The sequence below is a fragment of the Bos taurus genome, chromosome 14, assembly GCF_002263795.3.
Source record: "Bos taurus isolate L1 Dominette 01449 registration number 42190680 breed Hereford chromosome 14, ARS-UCD2.0, whole genome shotgun sequence".
NCBI lineage: Eukaryota > Metazoa > Chordata > Mammalia > Artiodactyla > Bovidae > Bos > Bos taurus.
In genome coordinates, this window is record NC_037341.1 from 36,759,506 (window position 1) to 36,777,643 (window position 18,138).

Genomic DNA, 18,138 nt, shown 5'->3' on the forward strand with positions numbered 1-18,138 from the left:
AACCTATTTCCTCTGAGGGCACCCAGCCCTCTCGATGCTGGCGGACTTCCCCGCCTGGGAGTCATTAAGAACAACCCTCCAGTGATTTCCTTCTGTTGCTGTTTGTTTATCCTCCAGTCGCGTGTGAGTCAGCCAGATCATGACTTGCGGTGGTTTTGCTTGTGAAACCTTATATAATTCTAGGCCTATTGTCACGTTGGGCCGAGCAGTTAGACCATAGAGTGTTTTCTCATTGCACAACGTTGGCAGATCAATAGGGAGAAAACCTGAACAATGAGGTGACGCTGGCTGGTCAGAAACCCGGCTCCGAGTCACCCAGGGAGGCAGCCCTGCAGTTTCACAGAGGCAGCCTGGTAGCAAGAGAAGCCTGGATGTCCCCTACTGTCAGCACTGTGCAGTGACGGGGCCCGCCTTCGGGACGGGTGACACTGGGGTGACGTTTCAGAGAGGAGAGCGAAACAAGGAAAGAAGAACAATGACCACACTTCACACAGAAACCGACCACATTTTTTTTTTACTGCGTTGTCTTCACCCTGGATTCCAACATGCTGGTCCAGAGCATGGCTGGCAAGACCTCTATGGATCCTCTGACTGGCCTTCCTTCCCCGCCGTGTACATTACTGCTTTTGATCCCACTCCGTGACCCAAGTGCAGAGGCAGTTATCAAAGAACACTTTGGATGCAAACAGTGAGCAGCTTACAACACATGGATGGGGTGGGAGCGATGTCCACCACGAACGTGGAATCCACAGAAATGGCTGGAGAGGCAAGACGCCTCCTCAGTGGCTAATAGGATGATGGCGTTCAAAACCCACAACTGGTTTTTGTTTTCTTTCTGAATTCCTGGTGTCTATTGAAACCAGTTGTTCCTACCCTTATTTCATATGTGTAATCACAAGTCTGACCTGATTTCCACCATGGTTGTTGGCATACATCTTTGAGTGGTGCACCCTGAAGTTATTCATACTGATATAGGATGAAGCTTACAAACATCTGCATTGAAAGAGAAACTGGGGTGACTCTATATGAAGACAACGACCATCACATTGCACAGCACATCGTTGGTTAATCTTGGAATCGTCAGGCATTATTTAAAATGAGAGAGAATAGAAGCGAACACAAGTGCCACGAGAAAACAATCCTAACAACAGAACCGAACCCAATTTCTCTATTCATCATTGAAAAACCAAACCCGATTTCTCTAACACTTTTCATTAATTGTTATTTTAAGCTCCAGTAGCAGGATCGGATTTCTGCTGCCTCTGGGCAAATGAGTTATGATCTGATCTCAAGTTCCAAGGGAAATGCTCAAAGTTTTATTTTCCCCCAGTTGAATAAACAGTCCTATGTCTATTATCCCTTGTGTTAGAATAGTGTTGTCTTCACATAAGACTCAAATCATGGTATTAGTCATTCATTTCCTTGAACACAGACACCCTCATGCGTGCTGACAGGTTTATAAGGATGCGGTGGCAGCGCGGTTATGGGAGCTGCTAGATGACCGACCTTGATTTCTTGCAGTCCTGAGCGATGGAGCCCGGGTGTGTCTGGTTATTGTTCGCTTTCTCTCCCAGATGCTGGGCTTGTCTGGAAGATTAATACATTAACAAGAGCTGAAGGTCCAGGGTTGCACATCTTCAGACATGTTTATTAGCAGATGGCACACAGGATTCAAAGGTCACCACAAAAGTGACATTTTAAAGTGAAACAACAATATTTATGTTCAGATAGTCTACTGATGAGATCATGTGGAAATGGTTTTGATTAAATTAGCTTATAAATGGTTGCCAATCTATAGACAACTTAAAATGCCACGTCTGTTTACCAAATGTTTTCTTCTCACGCTCTCACCCTTTAAATATTAATGACCAAATGCTGTTTTATCTTGGTCGGCGTGGGGGGGTGGATAAGCTTTTTTTAACTGTAAGATCTGTATATTTGGTTTTGACTTCCTGGGTTATCTGACTTTTCCTTTTTTTTTTTTTTCATTCTAAAAATGTTATCTCCTGTATGAGTTCTGAAGTCTCACCTGCTATTATTCCTGCTCGGAAAGAATTTGGATTCCACTATGGTAAATACAATGGCTTGCAATTTCTTTAGTATAAATTGGGTCTCTGGAGGGACCTAAAGTTCAGTCCCTCAGATCAAACGTTATGTTCAATATCATAAAAGTGGTATGAGCTGGATTTCAGAAATTCTTCTTAAAGCTGCGATTTGGCCTCTGCAGCCCTCAGAAGCCACAGTTTTGTGACAGTGTGCGCCAGTGCTTCATATAACAACGTGAAAAAACAAAATGAAGCCAAAGGGAGAGAACCCTGCTCTCATCTTCTTTTTTTTTTTTTTCCCCTTCTCTGTTGTGCCTACAACCTAGCAGGGCTTTGAGGGCAAAATTTTACCTCAGAAAATGGTTTAGTCAGAGAACACCCAACAGTCTGAAATCAAAGTCATCTTTTCTAAGTTTTGCAGGTCTCTGTGGTCCATAAAACTCACAGAACTATTTCCAGCAAAGGCATTAAAATGCAGAAATAATGATCCATCAGTAGATTAAAACTTTCACAGAGATATTTAGAGGCAACAAATATGAACATATATACTGGTTCTCTTTTATTTACACTGAATTGTGTTATGAATAATTTTGCAGGATATAGATATTATTGTCTTGAGTTTTTCACTTTATTATGATGTTGATCTTATTTTCCAGACAAGTTACAAAATTACAAATGTAAGAATACCACAGAAGATGTACTCACTTTTCAAGAGAACCTTTTTCAATATTCATTGCCCCTTCCATTGAATCCAGTCCTTGTTCAGAAAATTGTTTCAAGGCACTTAATGCTGCCTAAAAATGAAAACAAACACACAAACAAGGAGATTCATTCACTGACTTTCATGTAATAAACAGGAATGCAATGGTAAAAGAAAGCTGTGATATATAGTAAAGGCTATCATTTTCATTCCTCTAAATAAATGCTTTTTTGTATCACTTAACAAAATTACATTTGAGAGGCTATATTATGATGGAGCAATGCATGTCCGAGAAAGGCTTTATTTTTGTGTGTTTGTGGGGAGAGGTGGAGAGAGGAACCTGCATAAACCTTATGCCTCATCCATAATTTTGTAAGATGGCAACAACGTTTTATCCGCAAATGTAGAAACATGTCATAGAAGCCTATCTATGTTCAATGATGATTTCTGCATCATTTCTCCTTACATTCCTGAAACTACATGTTCTCTTCTTCCAGATGTGAAAGCATCAGATATTTTTTCCCAACTGTCCAAAGCTAGCATAAATGTACTGGTCAATTTTATAGACATTTAGCCCCAACCAAGTCACAGAATGTGAGCGGTGAAAGGGACCAAAGACACTCTTGAATTCCGATGGGATGGTATGATGACGGTATTCTGTACATAGAGAAAAAATCTGCCTCCGTGGGGGCCCTGGGGAGGCCCGCATGGCCACCGCAGAGCCTCCTGAGGTAGGGATATGCCCGGATGCGTGGGATGCCGAAGGGTGTTGACAGGCTGGTGGAGCCTCGCTGAATAGCTGGGAGGCACCAAAAAATGTGATGCTGATAAGATCTGCATAACTTGTTGACACTCTTGTGCACGGTCCAAACTGTTATTTCTTTGAATAAGAATTTGGTTCTTCTTCCCCTCCCCCACAGCCCACCCTTTTAAGCTCGATTTAGAAGGGCTTTGTTGAGTCTGAGATAGGTGTGAGCGGCCAGGCTTGTTTGTATCTTGGAGATCCTGCTGGGTCACACTTTGGTCATCTGCATCTTCTCAAAGGCCTTTGTAAAAGAGTTAACTCCTGCCACTGCTCAAACTTTTATCTGCCATCAGCTTCTTTTGGGTAGTTAAGTGCATGATCTTTTCTGCATCTCTTTATACGTAATATATCTTTTTGGTTCGGATTTTTAAGTTAATAGACTTAATTTTTTTTTTTTTTGAGAGCAGTTTTAAGTTTATAGAAACATGAAGCAGGGAAACCCTCTTCCCTTCCCCCTCCCTCAACATCATTTCCCTTATTATTAACATCCAGCATTACAGAGGTACATTTATTACAACTGATGAAATATTGATATATTATCATTAACTTAAGTCCACAGTTTACAGTAGGGTTTGCTCTGTGTTGTACATTCTATGAATTTTGACAAATGTACAATGTCATGTGCCCACCATTACATCATGGAGAATAATTTCATTGTCCTAAAAATCCCATGTTCCACGTGTTCACCCCTCCGAGCCCTTTCCACTTCCCCATCCCTGGCAACTCCTTTTTTTTTTTACAATCTTTATAGTTTTGTCTTTTTTGATGCCATACAGCTCTAAGTGTACAGTATGTAGCATTTTCAGACTGGTGTCTTTCACTTAGCAATATGCATTTAAAGTTCCTCTATGTCTTTTCATGGCTTGTCAGCTCATCTCTTTTTATTGCTGAATATATTCTATTGTCTGGATATACCACAGTTTGAGGGACATCTTGAGTTACTTCAGGTTTTTGATGATTATGAATAAAGCTGCTATCAACATCTATGTGCAGATTTTTGTGTAATGTTTGTAACATTTTTTTTAGTCCTTTTATTTTTAAAATATCAACCGCTATATTCAACCAAAAGGACTAAAATATCCTCATCTTTTCCTTCAGGCTGTTTCTTCCTTTCAGATCTCTCAGCTGATCTTCCCAGTTCAGCTGAATGCCCACTGATGCCTCCGCTCTGGCCTGGGAGAGCTGGGGCAGGGGCAGGGTGATGATGGGGCAGCTGTGCTGGGCTCTGTGTTTCATCACTATCTCTCTAAACCCAGAGTCCTTTAGGAATGGCAGTGCCCCAGCCCCATTACCCTTGATCTCAGCCTAGGCTCCTACTACACAGTAGCTGGCGTAGGCTACAGTGACACGTAAGCACTAACCTCAGTTGGGTAGGACCAGTATGGCCATCTCATTGGGGTTACTATTATTTATTGAATTATGTCCACCCTCAAATTCGTATGTTGTTCCAATCCCCCATACATAGAACATGGCCTGAGTTGGAAATAAGATCTTTGCCAACATAATTAATTAAGATTAAGTCATACTAGACCATCCATCCCAGGTGGCACAGTGGTAAAGAATTCGCCTGCCAATACAGGAGATGAAGGAGACTCGGGTTTGATCCCTGGGTCAGGAAGATCCCCTAGAGTAGGAAATGGCAACCCACTCCAGTTTCCTTGTCTCAAAAATTCCATGGACAGAGGAGTCTGGTGGGTTTCAGTCCATGGGTTTGCAAAGAGTCAGCCACAACTGAGCTCACACACACACACATATATTAATTAGATTAAGGTGGGTCCCAACCCATTATGACCAATGTCCTTACAAAAAAAGGAAAATTCAAAAACAGAAACACACACAGGTAGAACACTGTGTTAAGAAAGTGAGTTAAGAAAGTGTTGAATTGATGCAACAGAAGCCAAGGAACACCAAAGGCTGCCGGGCAACCACCAGAAACTAGGAGAGAGGTATGGAACAGATTCCTTCCTCATGGCCCTCAAAAGGAACCAACCATGCCTACACCTTGCCCTTGGACTCCTAGCCTCCAGAGCTGTGAGACAAGAACTTAGTGTTGAATTTATTGTGGGTAGTCCTTTGTTACGGCAGCCCTAACAACAATTACAGGCACATCATCATTCCTCTATAAGGAAAGACCCTCTTTCTCCTCTCTTTGATATTTCCTTCATTGTCTTTTTATTATAAAAAGTTTCTCATTACAGAAAAATCATAATATGTAAGCAAGCAAAAAGAATGTGAAAATATTCAGTCTTACACACCACTCAAAACTTGGTGCATGTCTTTCCAATCCTCTTCTATCCCCCTCCTCACAGGTACACACTTTAACCTGGATCATATCCTAACACTGTTTTAGAACCTGCTCTTTTCATTGAATCATTAGCGATTTTCCATAGCAACAGAAACACTTCAGCAACGGCATTTTGCAGGACTATACAGTATCTCACTGACTTTATGTGCCTTCCTGTATTTAACCAATCCCTACTGTTGACATTGAGACCACATCCAATTTTTAGGCTCTTATTAACGCTGCACCAGGACCTCCCTGGCAGTCCAGTGGTTAAGATTTTAAGCTCCCAATGCAGGGGGCATGGGTTCCATCCCTGGTCATCGAACTGAGATCCCACATGCAGTACAGCATGACCCAAAAAACCAAAAACACTGCACCAACCAAGCTTTCTAATACTAAATCATTGCCTACTGTCCCAATAATTTCCTTGTGATAAAGTCCTATAAGTTGAATTTCTGGGCCAAAATGCACGCATATTTTGAAAGATGTGATATGAACTTCCCTCTGCCCTCAGAGAGGTTGTATCCACAACAATGCTCTGAGGAGCACCTGTTTCTCTAGGTCCTTTTGGAATTACCTCTCAGAACAACTTGTGGATCATTGGAGCCAACCGGTTTTGTCATTTTATGGCCCCACTTTATTTTTCATTTGTCCATCCTAAGCATTTACTTTATTCACTAGACTTAACTTTGAGGGAAGTTTGGTTGCCTTCAAATGTTAAATTCACCCTCAAAGGACTCAGATTTGGACATTTCTCCTCCTTAAAATAAAAAGTAATTCACACAGGAATTAGAATGTTTTAAAGTCAATGAGGTGACCTCTGTGGTCCTTTCAAGTCCTGAAATACTCAGGGGGCCTGGGCAACCTGCCCACGTGACTCTGCTGAGCATGGCCCTTCGGGTGTGCACATCCTTGTGGGCTTGTCACGTGAACCTGAAGTCCCACCCCCTGTGCACTCGCATGGAGGGTGGCACCAGGCCTGCTCGCAGTATGTGAATTATTGGCAAGAATGCTGACTTTTATCAATTTCTTCCCAAATGGACATTACAGAACACCTTCCACAGTCATCTGTCTGCACGTGGCTCCTGTTGCTCAGGAGTCCTGAATGAGACTCCTGAGCACTCCAGGGCTTCTTGGTCCTGCTTTATTCCCAGCATAGCCAAAATGACCACCAGTAAAAATTCTTAAAAAATAAAAGCAAAACTCACTTATGAGCTAACTGCTCAGCCCATTTTTCAGTAGTTGCTTGGGGAATACAGGTTGTGTCAATACCAGAAATGCTATGTCTTGGCTCACAGAGTCCAGGACCCAATGAAACTCATTCTCTTCCATCCAAATAGAGGTGCCCCTAAGAGATGAAGGTGAAGTCTCAGGGAACAGGTTGCGTGCTTTAGCTCTTGCAAAAGCTTTTGGATGATTTAATCAACATGACAGGCAGGTCCCCAAGTGCTGTGAAGATGACTGTCACCGCTCCAAGAACGTCCTCCCAGCTGGAATGGCGGCATACTCTTTCACTTGATGCCATGAATGGATTTTCAGAATCCTTATGTGGCTGGTTCCCTCCAAAGGTATGTTTAAAGGCTTTCAAATAATATTCCCTTATCTGTCTGATGAGATAATCCAGCCCACATCTTATTGATAACCCTGAATACAATCACTTCTAAGTATGAGAGGACTTCTTTCTAATTTATAAAAGGCAATGAAGATACTTTATCTTCTCTGTAAACAGCAGTTGCTGCCAATTGATGAGCATCCCTGTGCCACAGTCATGAGACCAGGTCCCTTACCTGCGTGACCTCAGGTGTTACCACAGCCCTGCAAGATGGGCCCTTCCCATGAAGAATTCAATAACCTACTCAAGGTCACATGGCTAGTAAGTGGCAGAGCAGAGGCGTGAACCCAGCACACATCCTGGGTCACTTCACATTATTTTCTTCAGACATAAGAACTGCTCACATTCAGCCTAGCCAATTTCAGCATAACTCCTTCCAAAGTCCATCTAGTCTAAACGTCTAAACAAGGTCTGTCTAGTCAAGGCTATGGTTTTTCCAGTGGTCATGTATGGATGTGAGAGTTGGACTATAAAGAAAGCTGAGCACCAAAGAATTGATGCTTTTGAACTCTGGTGTTGGAGAAGACCTTTGAGAGTCCCTTGCACTGCAAGGAGATCCAACCCAATCCTAAAGGAAATCAGTCCTGAATATTCACTAGAAGGACTGATGCTGAAGCTGAAGCTCCAATACTTTGGCTACCTGAGGCGAAGAACTGACTCACTGGAAAAGACCCTGAAGCTGGGAAAGATTGAAGGCAGGAGGAGAAGGGGATGACAGAGGATGAGATGGTTGGATGGCTTCACCGACTCAATGGATGTGAGTCTGAGCAAGCTCCGGGAGTTGGTGATGGACAGGGAAGCCTGGCGTACTGCAGTCCATGGGGTCGCAAAGAGTCAGAAATGACTGATCGAACTGAACTGAACTGCATGGACCTAGAGACAGTCATATAGTGTGAATGAAGTAAGTCAGAAGGAGAAAACAAATCATTCAGTAATGCTTAGATGTAGAATCTAGAAAAATGATACAGATAAACTTATTTGCAAAGCAGAAATAGAGACACAGATGTAGAAAAGAAATATATGGATACCAAGAGGGGAAGGAGGTGGTGGGAGGAATTGGAAGATTGGGATTGACATTTATACACTATTGATACTATGTATTCCTAGGGATCTTTCTGACCCAGGGATCGAACCTGCATCTCCTGCATTGGCAGGAGGATTCTTTACCACTAAGCCACCAGGGAAGTGGTAAAGCAATGGAATATTCAGTTCAGTCAATTCAGTCGCTCAGTCGTGTCCGACTTTTTGTGACCCCATGAATCACAGCACGCCAGGCCTCCTTGTCCATCACCAACTCCCGGAGTTCACTCAGACTCACGTCCATCGAGTCAGTGATGCCATCCAGCCATCTCATCCTCTGTTGTCCCCTTCTCCTCCTGCCCCCAATCCCTCCCATACAGCCATAAAAAGAATGGAATAATGCTATTTACAGCAACATGGATGGACCTAGAGATTATCATGTTCAGTGAGGTATCAGTGAGTGTTAAATATGGTGTCACTTATATGTGGAATGTAAAAAAAATGATATAAATGAACATCTTTACAAAATGGAAATAGACATATGAAACAAAGTTATGGTTACCAGAGAGGATAGTGGGTGGTGGTGGTCAGGGTAGGGGGAAGATAAATTAGGAGTTTGGGATTAGCATATACACACTGCTGCTGCTACTGCTGCTAAGTTGCTTCAGGTGTATCCGACTCTGTGTGACATCATAGACGGCAGCCCACCAGGCTTCCCTGTCCCTGGGATTCTTCAGGAAAGAACACTGGAGTGGGTTGCCATTTCCTTCTCCAATGCATGAGAGTGAAAAGTGAAAGTGAAGTCGCTCAGTCGTGTCTGACTCTTAGCGACCCCATGGACTGCAGCCCACCAGGCCCCTCCGTCCATGGGATTTTCCAGGCAAGAGTACTACTACACATAAAACAGGAAAACAGTAAGGGCTTACTGTATAACACAGGCAGGGCTTCCCTGGTGGCTCAGTGGTAGCAAATCTGCCTGCCTCTTTTCATGGAATTTTCCAGGTAAGAATACTGGAGTCGGTTGCCATTTTCTATTCCAGGTGATCTTCCCAACTAGGGATCAAACCCATGTCTCCTCTGTCTCCTGCATTGGCGGGCGGATTCTTTACCACTGATAAAGGTCTATCCAAGGCAGTAGATGTAGCTTTGTTTGAAAGGTGAAATTTTAAGTGTTTTTAAAAAGTGGATGACATTTCCTTTTCTTAGTGTCTTTCCAGCTCATCACTTGTATCCACTTGTGTGTGTGTGTTTCCCTTAGAGGAGGGCATCTGCATAGATACAAAGAAATATTTTTGTCCCCCAAAGATTTTACAACTGTTTTGGGAATAAAGCCCCACAGGGTCTAGAACAGATGTCGCTACCATTTCATGTAGGGCTTGTTTTGTGCGTAGTTATAGCAATGCCAGAAACATAATGCCAATAAGATGCTTCCCATGCCGGTTTGTTGGTCTTGGTTCGCATGTGTGTGTGTGTGTGTGTGTGTGTTCACAGGATAGGGGTGAGCCTTTCCAGTCATTTCTGTCATTTCTAACTTTCCTCTGGTTGATGAGCAATTAAGCAGACTTGAAACCAGTGCCTACTCTTCCTGCTTTCTTCTGCAGGGATTAAATAGCTTGTAACGACAATGTAGCAGCGTTAAATCATTCTTTGAGAGACAACAATGGTTCATTAGCAAAATGTGAATTTTAACTCATCCCCTCTTGACAGGCAGCACTTTTAGGAGTCTTTGAACAGGATGCCCAATAGATCCTTTTATTCCTTTCTTTTTTTTCCATTTCACACTTTTCCCACCGATTTCACATCCTGAACCCCAGAAACAGGCTGTTCCCATTAAAGTCAATGGTAACCATACAAGTCCAAATGTGGCCTTCATTTTGAAGTTAAGTGTTCAAGGTTTGTTTTGTTTAGCCTTTTCCCCCTTAAAGTGCTTGCTCATATGGAACTCTTCCTGGGAGTAGATCTAACTGCTGGACTCATTTCAGAACGCACACAAATGGACCTATATGTGGCTCATTAAATCAGTCTCCTTTAATGAGAAAATCATAGGCTTCAAATTACAAACATCTTCAACTGAGCTGAGGACTCCTCTCACTTTTTTTATTTTTTAATGTGGCTCATTTTTAAAGTCTCTATTTTATTTGTTACAATATTGTTTCTGTTTTCTATTTCAGTTTTTTGGCTGCAAGATACATGGGATTTTAGCTTGCCAACCAGGGATCGAACCCACGCCCCCTACATTAAAATAAGTCTATCCATGGGTTCGCCAGGGAAGTCCCAGGACTCCCCTCACTCCTCCCAATAATCTTTGAGGTCAACTCTGTGAAATCACTTAAATGACTGAAAAACCAGAAGGTCTTTTCTTCAGTAGGTTTGAAGCCTTACTGCCCAAAGAATGTGAATTTTAATGTTTCTAAGTTATCATTTTCTTACTTTTAAAAGTCTGTAACAAAATGCCAAGTCTCTCTTTATATAAAATAAAAGAAACCCCAAAGAGAACATTGTATTTCTAAATTTTATCACATTATGATAGAAGCCTCAATCTGTATTACATTTCAGATGAATCCATGATTGGACTTAAGAAATAAAAATAGGATTATATTGAGCTTTAATTAAACCAATTGCTGCTCTGCTTTCTAACAGTTTCACTATCGTCCCCACTTTCATTTGTGCTTACACAATCCTGTTAGTTCGGGTAATTTTAATAAAATTAGTATTTTATTAAAAAAAAAAAAAGCTCCTACTGTTGGAACAAAGGGATGTCAGCTAAGGTGAAGACTACTCATTCTGGGGAAAAAAAAGAGGTGGGGGTGGTCAAAAGACATGCACATTTTAGACCATCTCCTAAGGCAAAGAATAGGAATTTTGGCTTGAGAATTTGGGGAATTAGTACAAAATGGGACATTTAAACTATAGACTTAGGCATCATCTTTATTTCAGTGATCAGGCTCTGACTGTTGGTTAATCCACGTAGCTGCCAGCCTTGACAATAATACAGAATCAAATTTGAAAAAGGATTAGCTGTGCTAAGAGGAGTGTTTTCAGCGTGCTTAGAACAAGCTCGAGTGGCGCCCTCATCGTGTGCTCGCCGTCCAGTCACGCTGGGTCTGTTTTACCAAGAGCATTCATTTTAAATTTGTGTGTTGTCTCTATTTTTGCTTCAACGAAAAGTCCCCTTTGTAATGGCGTTTATGGAAACACGTGTTGGGCACAAAGGCAAGCGTCCCTGAATGGTGACAGCATCTATCTCTGAGCTTGGCAGGATAATCCTCCCAGAGGTGTCCATGTCTTACCCCCCAGAAGCTGAATATACTGCCTCACATGGTAAAAGTGATTTTGCAGATGGGACTGAGGTATGAACATTGAGATGGAGAGGTTATCCTGGATAATCCAAGTGGGTCCAATTTAATCACGTGTCAAGTCACTTCAGTCGTGTCCAACTCTTTGCGACCCCATGGACTGTAGCCCTCCAGGCTCCTCTGTCCATGGGCTTCTCCAGGCAAGAATACTGGTGTGGGTTGTCATGCCCTCCTCCAGGGGACCTTCCCGACCCAAGAATAGAATCCACGTCTGTCTCCTGCATTGGCAGGTGGGTTCTTTACCACTAGTGCCACCCAGGCCCTAATTTAATCACACAAGTGCTTAAAATTACAGAACCTTTCCTGGCTTTGGTAAGAAAGAAAGATGTGGCCGAAAATATGGTCAACGAAATGCAATGTTCTTAGTTTGAAGGTGGAGGAAGGGGGACACAAACCAAGGCAGGTGGGTGGCCTCTAGAAACTAGAAAAGGCAAGGAGATACTAGAGCCTCAAAAAGGAACTGCAGATATCTTGATTTCAGCTCAGTGAGACTTGAGACTCCTGTCTGAACTCTAAGATAATACATTTGTGTTGTGCTGAGCCTATCCTAAAGAAAATCAGTCCTGAATATTCATTGGAAGGACTGATGCTGGAGCTGAAACTCCCATACTTTGGCCACCTGATGAGAAGAACTGACTCATTTGAAAAAACCCTTATGCTGGGAAAGCTTGAAGGCAGGAGGAGAAGGGGACGACAGAGGATGAGATGGTCGAATGGCATCACCGACACGATTTACGTGAGTTTGACATAAGATTGACATGGTAGGCTCCAGGAGTTGGTGATGGACAGGGAAGCCTGGCGTGCTGCAGTCCCTGGGGTCACAGAGTCGGACACAACTGAACAACTGAACTGAACTGAGCCACTAAGCCTGTTGGTTTTTTATAGCAGCAGGAGAAAACGATACACTCTTCTGGTCGCCTGGACAAGGAAGTGAGAGGGCATGGCACTTGAAGTCTGTCAGGCCTAGACTCAAATGCCAGCTCCATGGGAGTTCCCTGGTGGGCCAGTGGTTAAGACTCCATGCTTCCATTGCAGGGAGCATGGATTCAGTCCCTTTCAGGGAACTAAGATCGCACATGCCTTGAAGCACGGCCAAAAAAAAAAGAAAGAAATGCCAGCTCCACTGCAGACCAGCTGTGTGTCTTCATGCAAGCGACTGTATCTCTCACAGCCTTGTTTTCCGTGTGCCATGATTAGGCCTAAGCAAGCTAACAATAAACCCTTTCTATCATCTAAATACCCGGGTCATGTTAAAATTTCCCTGATAACTTCAATAATGTATTTTAAAGTTGGTTTTTGAACCTATATTCCAACAGTTCACCAGTTGTATCTGATCGACCTTTTAGGATCTGCTGGCATTCCATGGCAGCAGAATAATGCCTCCCAAAGACATCTGAGTTCTTGTTCCAGAGACCTGTGAATAACAGTTTTCAAGGGACTTTGCAGACGGGATAAACTGAGGGCCTGGAGATGGGAAGATTAGTCTGTATTCTCTGGTGAGTTCAATCTGATCCAACGAGCCCTCAAAATTAGAGAACCTGTCCCACCTCCAGTCAGAGAGAGACATAATGATGGAAGAGGGGTCGGAGGGCTGTGACATATTGGCTTTGACAATGGAGGAAGGGGCCAGGAAGCAGGGAATGGGGGAAGCTTACAGAAGCTGGACAAAGCAAGGAAACACTCTCCCCGCTGAGCCTCCAGAGAGGAACACAGCCCTGCTGACTCTGGATTTCAGCCCTGTGAACCGTGATTGACTTCTGACTATAGAAGTGTCAGATAATCCACCTGTGCTGTTTCACACCACCCTGCCTTTAACAGAGGGACTGAAGTCACACTGAGGTGTGACCTCTGCCGCCAGGTTCTTTCCCAGGACCAGGCTGGTGCTGGGTCTGACAAGGAGGTCAGAGGGCCTGCCTGAGACTCTGGCTTGGGGGTCTGAGAAGAGGGGCCAGCTAAGTGGCCGCCCTCCTCAGGCAAGAGCCAAAGGACTCTTCTCAAAGCAGACTTCACCCTAGGATCAGGTCGCCAAGATCAAGTCACCTAAATCCTTCTAGGACCTCCCTCTGCCCTTGGGGCCCATGCAACTTCTCTCCCTTCACTCCTTCCATTCTGTGGTGGCCTCCTTTCTGTTCCCTGACTTTGACAAACTCCCCCTGACCTCAGGGACTCACATTGGCCAGTCCCTCCAGCCACCCTCTCCTCAGGACCAGCTGCCTGTCAACAGTCAGGTCTCAGACCAGGAAGGCCTGACCACCGCCAGCAAATCACACATTATCCTCATAACACTTGTCACAGCCTGTCATTATTTCCCAGAGGGAGGGGCCTTGTCTGTCTGATTGACAACTGGGTACCGTCATTCAGTCAACAGAGTCAGTGGTACTATGAGGTACCACCTCACACCTGCCAGAATGACCATTCATGAAAAAGTCTACAAATAACAAATGCTGGAGAGAGTGTGGAGAAAAGGAAACCTTCCTACACTGTTCATGGAAATGTAAATTGATACAGCCATTGTGGAAAGTAGTAAGGAGGTTCCTCAAAAAACTAAAAGTAGAATTACCATATGATTCAGCAATTCTAATCAGAGATGTATAGACAGTAGATTGGTGGTTGCCGAGGGGGTCAGGGGTGGGAGAGGGTTGGACTGGAAGTTTGGGATTAGTAGATGTAGACTGACAGATACAGGATGGATAAGAAAACAAGGGCCTACTGTAGAGTGCAGGGAACTACAACATCCTGTGATAAATCATATGTAACAGAATATGAAAAGGAATGTAGATATGTATATAACTGAATCACTTTGCTCTACAGCAGAAATTAATACAACATTGTAAATCAACTATTCATCAATAAAAAATAAAGGGACTTCCATGGTGGTCCAGTGACTGAGACTCTGTGCTTTCAATGCAAAGGACCAGGGTTTAATCCTGGTCAGGGAACAAAATCCCACACGCTGCCACTAAAGATCCCACATGCCGCAATTAAGACCCAGCACAGTCAAGTAAATAAAGATACAAATAAATATTAAAAAAATACAAAAGAAAAGAAAACAGGGTCATTGAGACCGGGGAACCACACTGGGCACCAGGAAAACTCAGCTGAACAGACAGGGTCCCTGTCTGACCACACCAGGCTGACAGGTGATGCTGTAGAGACAGCGCCGACAACAGCAGCCCTGGGAAGGGCACCCAGGTCTGCCTCGAGAAGACGCTGTCATGGAGAGGCCACAGGGTACGCAGGGTGAGAAGGACTCCTTCGAGGAGGTGAGCGGTGGGCGGAGGGTGATGCTGGCAGGGGGCACTGCTCCTGCACAGGGGCTGGGAGGGAAGGAGGGCTTGGGTACATGATCAGAGTCCTGGGTGATAGACCAGGGAGGCTCCGTGTCCTGGAAAAGCTGAGCCAAGCCCGAGGGGCAGAAGCCATAGGCAAAGGGATTTGGTCTCCAAACAGGAAGGAACCTTGTGTCTGCAGAGAGCAAGCTGGGCCCTGAGGAAGGACTGGGTGGGACACCTCGCTGGAGCAGGTACCTGTGAGGCCACTTGCGCCTCAGGCTCTCCGATGCTCTAAGTCAGGTGAAGAACGCCTCACAGCTGCAGAGTGAGGTGGCAGTTGCAGAGGTGACAGGTAGAGCTTTGTCACCTGTGATGACTGTGGTTTGCAGGGGAAAGCTGAGTTTGGGCCTGAGCTTCATTATGGGCCCTGTGAGAAAGTGTCTTTCCCTTCCTCGTTCCTCAATGTCTCAATTTAGAAGACGGAGTAGCCGTACTATTACAGGGGTGAATTGATGGGTGTGTCCTGGGGTTGTCTGCCACACACTGTGCTGCATGGAATATGTGTAACAACTAACCCTCGTGGGGAAAAATCCCTAACTGGTACCACCTCTAGCTCCCTCCTCACTGCTCGGAGGCGGGGCAGCAATGTCGTTTTAAGAGCCGGGCTTATTGACCCGCTCCACCAACTGGCAACCATAATAGGACTTTAGGCAAGTGAAACTCTCAACTCTTAAATGACATCTCATGTTCATAACACTCACTTTACTCTAAGAACTTTCCATCCCTAACTCATTTATCTTCATGGTTGCTACAAGGAGCCTTGACTGTCATCTCCAATTTAAGAGGAGGATGCAGAGACAGAGATGAAGAACTTTATGCAAGATCAATAGGACTTGATCTTGATGGATCTGAAATCTGGACACAGATGGTTTGGCTCTGGAGCCAAGATTCTTAACTATTATATTGTACCACCTGCCAATCCAGTGATAGGATGCACCATCTGAGTGCTCAAGAAATGGCCTGATGGACTTCCCTGGTGGGCCAGTGGTTAGGACTCTGGGCTTCTACTGCAGGGGGCACGAGTTCAATCCCAGGTTAGGGAACAAAGATCCCACATGCCTCTCGGTGTGGCCAAAATATAACAAAAAATTATTTTTAAAAAATATGCCAGTAGGTCTTGTGTGTGGTGAGGTGCTTAAAAAGAAAGAAAGGGATGGCATGAGCCAGTCCAAGAGTATGGAGCCTCGTGAGAGACAGGGTCTGAGTGCAGGCTCTGAGGATATGGGCTGCCTCTTTGATCCAATCCCTTACTTCCTCTATGCTCTTCTGAGCTGTGGGCTTTGGGTGGGAATTGAGAACATATCTGGAAAGATAGATGTGAAATGTAAATGTTCTAGCTGCTCTTTAGGACAAAATCCCAATTTCTGACTCAGGCCCTGACGTCCTCGTGACCGTCGCCATCTACTGCTCAGTCTCAGCAGCCTCATTACCACACTCTTCCAAACCCCAGAGCTCCAGCCACATCAGCTCCTCTGCTCTTTGTAGAGCACCTTGAGTTCAGTGCTGTCTCGTGGACCTTCACACACTTCTCCCTAGACCTGGGGCCCTTCTCTCTGGTCTCCATAGGGCCCTGTCCCCCATTTCAGCCAGTTCTCTGCTCAACTGTCATCCCTTGAGACCAGTGACCCTACAGGAGCAACACATCCCATGCCTAGCCTGGCGTTCTTGCATCTTCTTACACTGCCTAATTTTCAGTGCTTACTGGCCCTAAAATTTTATGTTATCTATTTAACCATCTCCTCAATTATTGCCCACGTCCACATTAGAATGTAAGTTCCGTGAGGGCAGAGATTTGTCTGTTTTGTTCATTGCTAAGTGCTCCACACCTAAAATAGACACTCATTTAATAAATACTTATTAGTTGAATAGGGCTTCCCTAGTAGCTCAGATGGAGAAGGCAATGGCACCCCACTCCAGTACTCTTGCCTGGAAAATCCTATGGACGGAGGAGCCTGGTAGACTGTAGTCCATGGGGTCGCTAAGAGTCGGACACGACTGAGAGACTTCACTTTCACTTTTCACTTTCATGCATTGGATCAGAAATGGCAACCCACTCCAGTGTTCTTGCCTGGAGAATCCCAGGGATGGGGGAGCCTGGTGGGCTGCCGTCTATGGGGTCGCACAGAGTCGGACACGACTGTAGTGACTTAGCAGCAGCAGCAGCTCAGAATCGTCTGCAATGCAGAAGATCCCGTTTCGATTCCTGGATTGGGAAGATCCGCTGGAGAAGGGATAGGCTACCCACTCCAGTATTCTTGGGCTTCCCTCGTGCCTCAGCTGGTAAAGAATCCTCCTGCAATGCAGGAGACCTGGGTTTGATCCCTGGGTTGGAAAGAGCCCCTGGAGAAGAGAAGGGCTACCCAATCCAGTATTCTGGCCTGGAGAATTCCAGGGACTGTGTAGTCCATGGGTTGCAAAGACCCATGGACTGACTGGGTCCCACTGAGTGACTTTCACTTTATTAGTTGAATTAATGAATGACTGAATGAATGGCTGAAAACAGTGACCAAGAATATCTAGCTACCTCATATATACGGTAAAGTGAAAGTAAAAGCGTTAGTTGCTCAGTCATGCCCAACTCTTTGCAACCCCAAGGGCTGTAGCCTGCTAGGCTTCTCTGTCCATGGGATTTTCCAGGCAAGAATACTGCAGTGGGTTGCCATTTCCTTCTCCAGGGTATCTTCCCAACCCAAGGACTGAACTCTGGTCTCCTGCATTGCAGGTGGATTCTTTACCATCTGAGCTACCAGGGAAGTCCTGTATATACAGTACGGTTTTATTAATTCTCAGAAGTTCCTTATGGAAATTAAGGGGTAGCTCACTTCCTCCACTGATCAGAAGTAAGTAATCCAGAAGTAAGCATTCATTTGATGTTGAAAGGCTGATTATTCAGCTGAAGTACGTAGCTGCTACATGTTGGTCTTTCAAATGAGGGAATTAAGTATCATGATAGATCCCCAAGGTGGGTGTTCTCATATATTGTG

The 18,138-nt window shown here is 44.4% G+C and overlaps 1 protein-coding gene across 20 annotated transcripts in view; it reads right to left on the bottom strand.

The window, feature by feature from the left end:
- Positions 1-497: 497 nt before the first annotated feature.
- The window catches only part of STAU2 (staufen double-stranded RNA binding protein 2), a 303,811-nt gene continuing 286,170 nt past the window's right edge, over positions 498-18,138 (bottom strand). For 19 of the 20 annotated variants that reach the window (XM_059893107.1, XM_059893112.1, XM_059893104.1 and 16 more), the window contains 2 exons: positions 2,751-2,839; positions 498-1,587 (listed from right to left, as the gene is read on the bottom strand). In XM_059893107.1, the coding sequence (XP_059749090.1) occupies positions 1,494-1,587; positions 2,751-2,839 (183 nt within the window). In that variant the 3' untranslated portion in view covers positions 498-1,493. The remainder of the gene's footprint in view (positions 1,588-2,750; positions 2,840-18,138) is intronic. The other variant, NM_001103313.1, reaches the window with a different exon arrangement.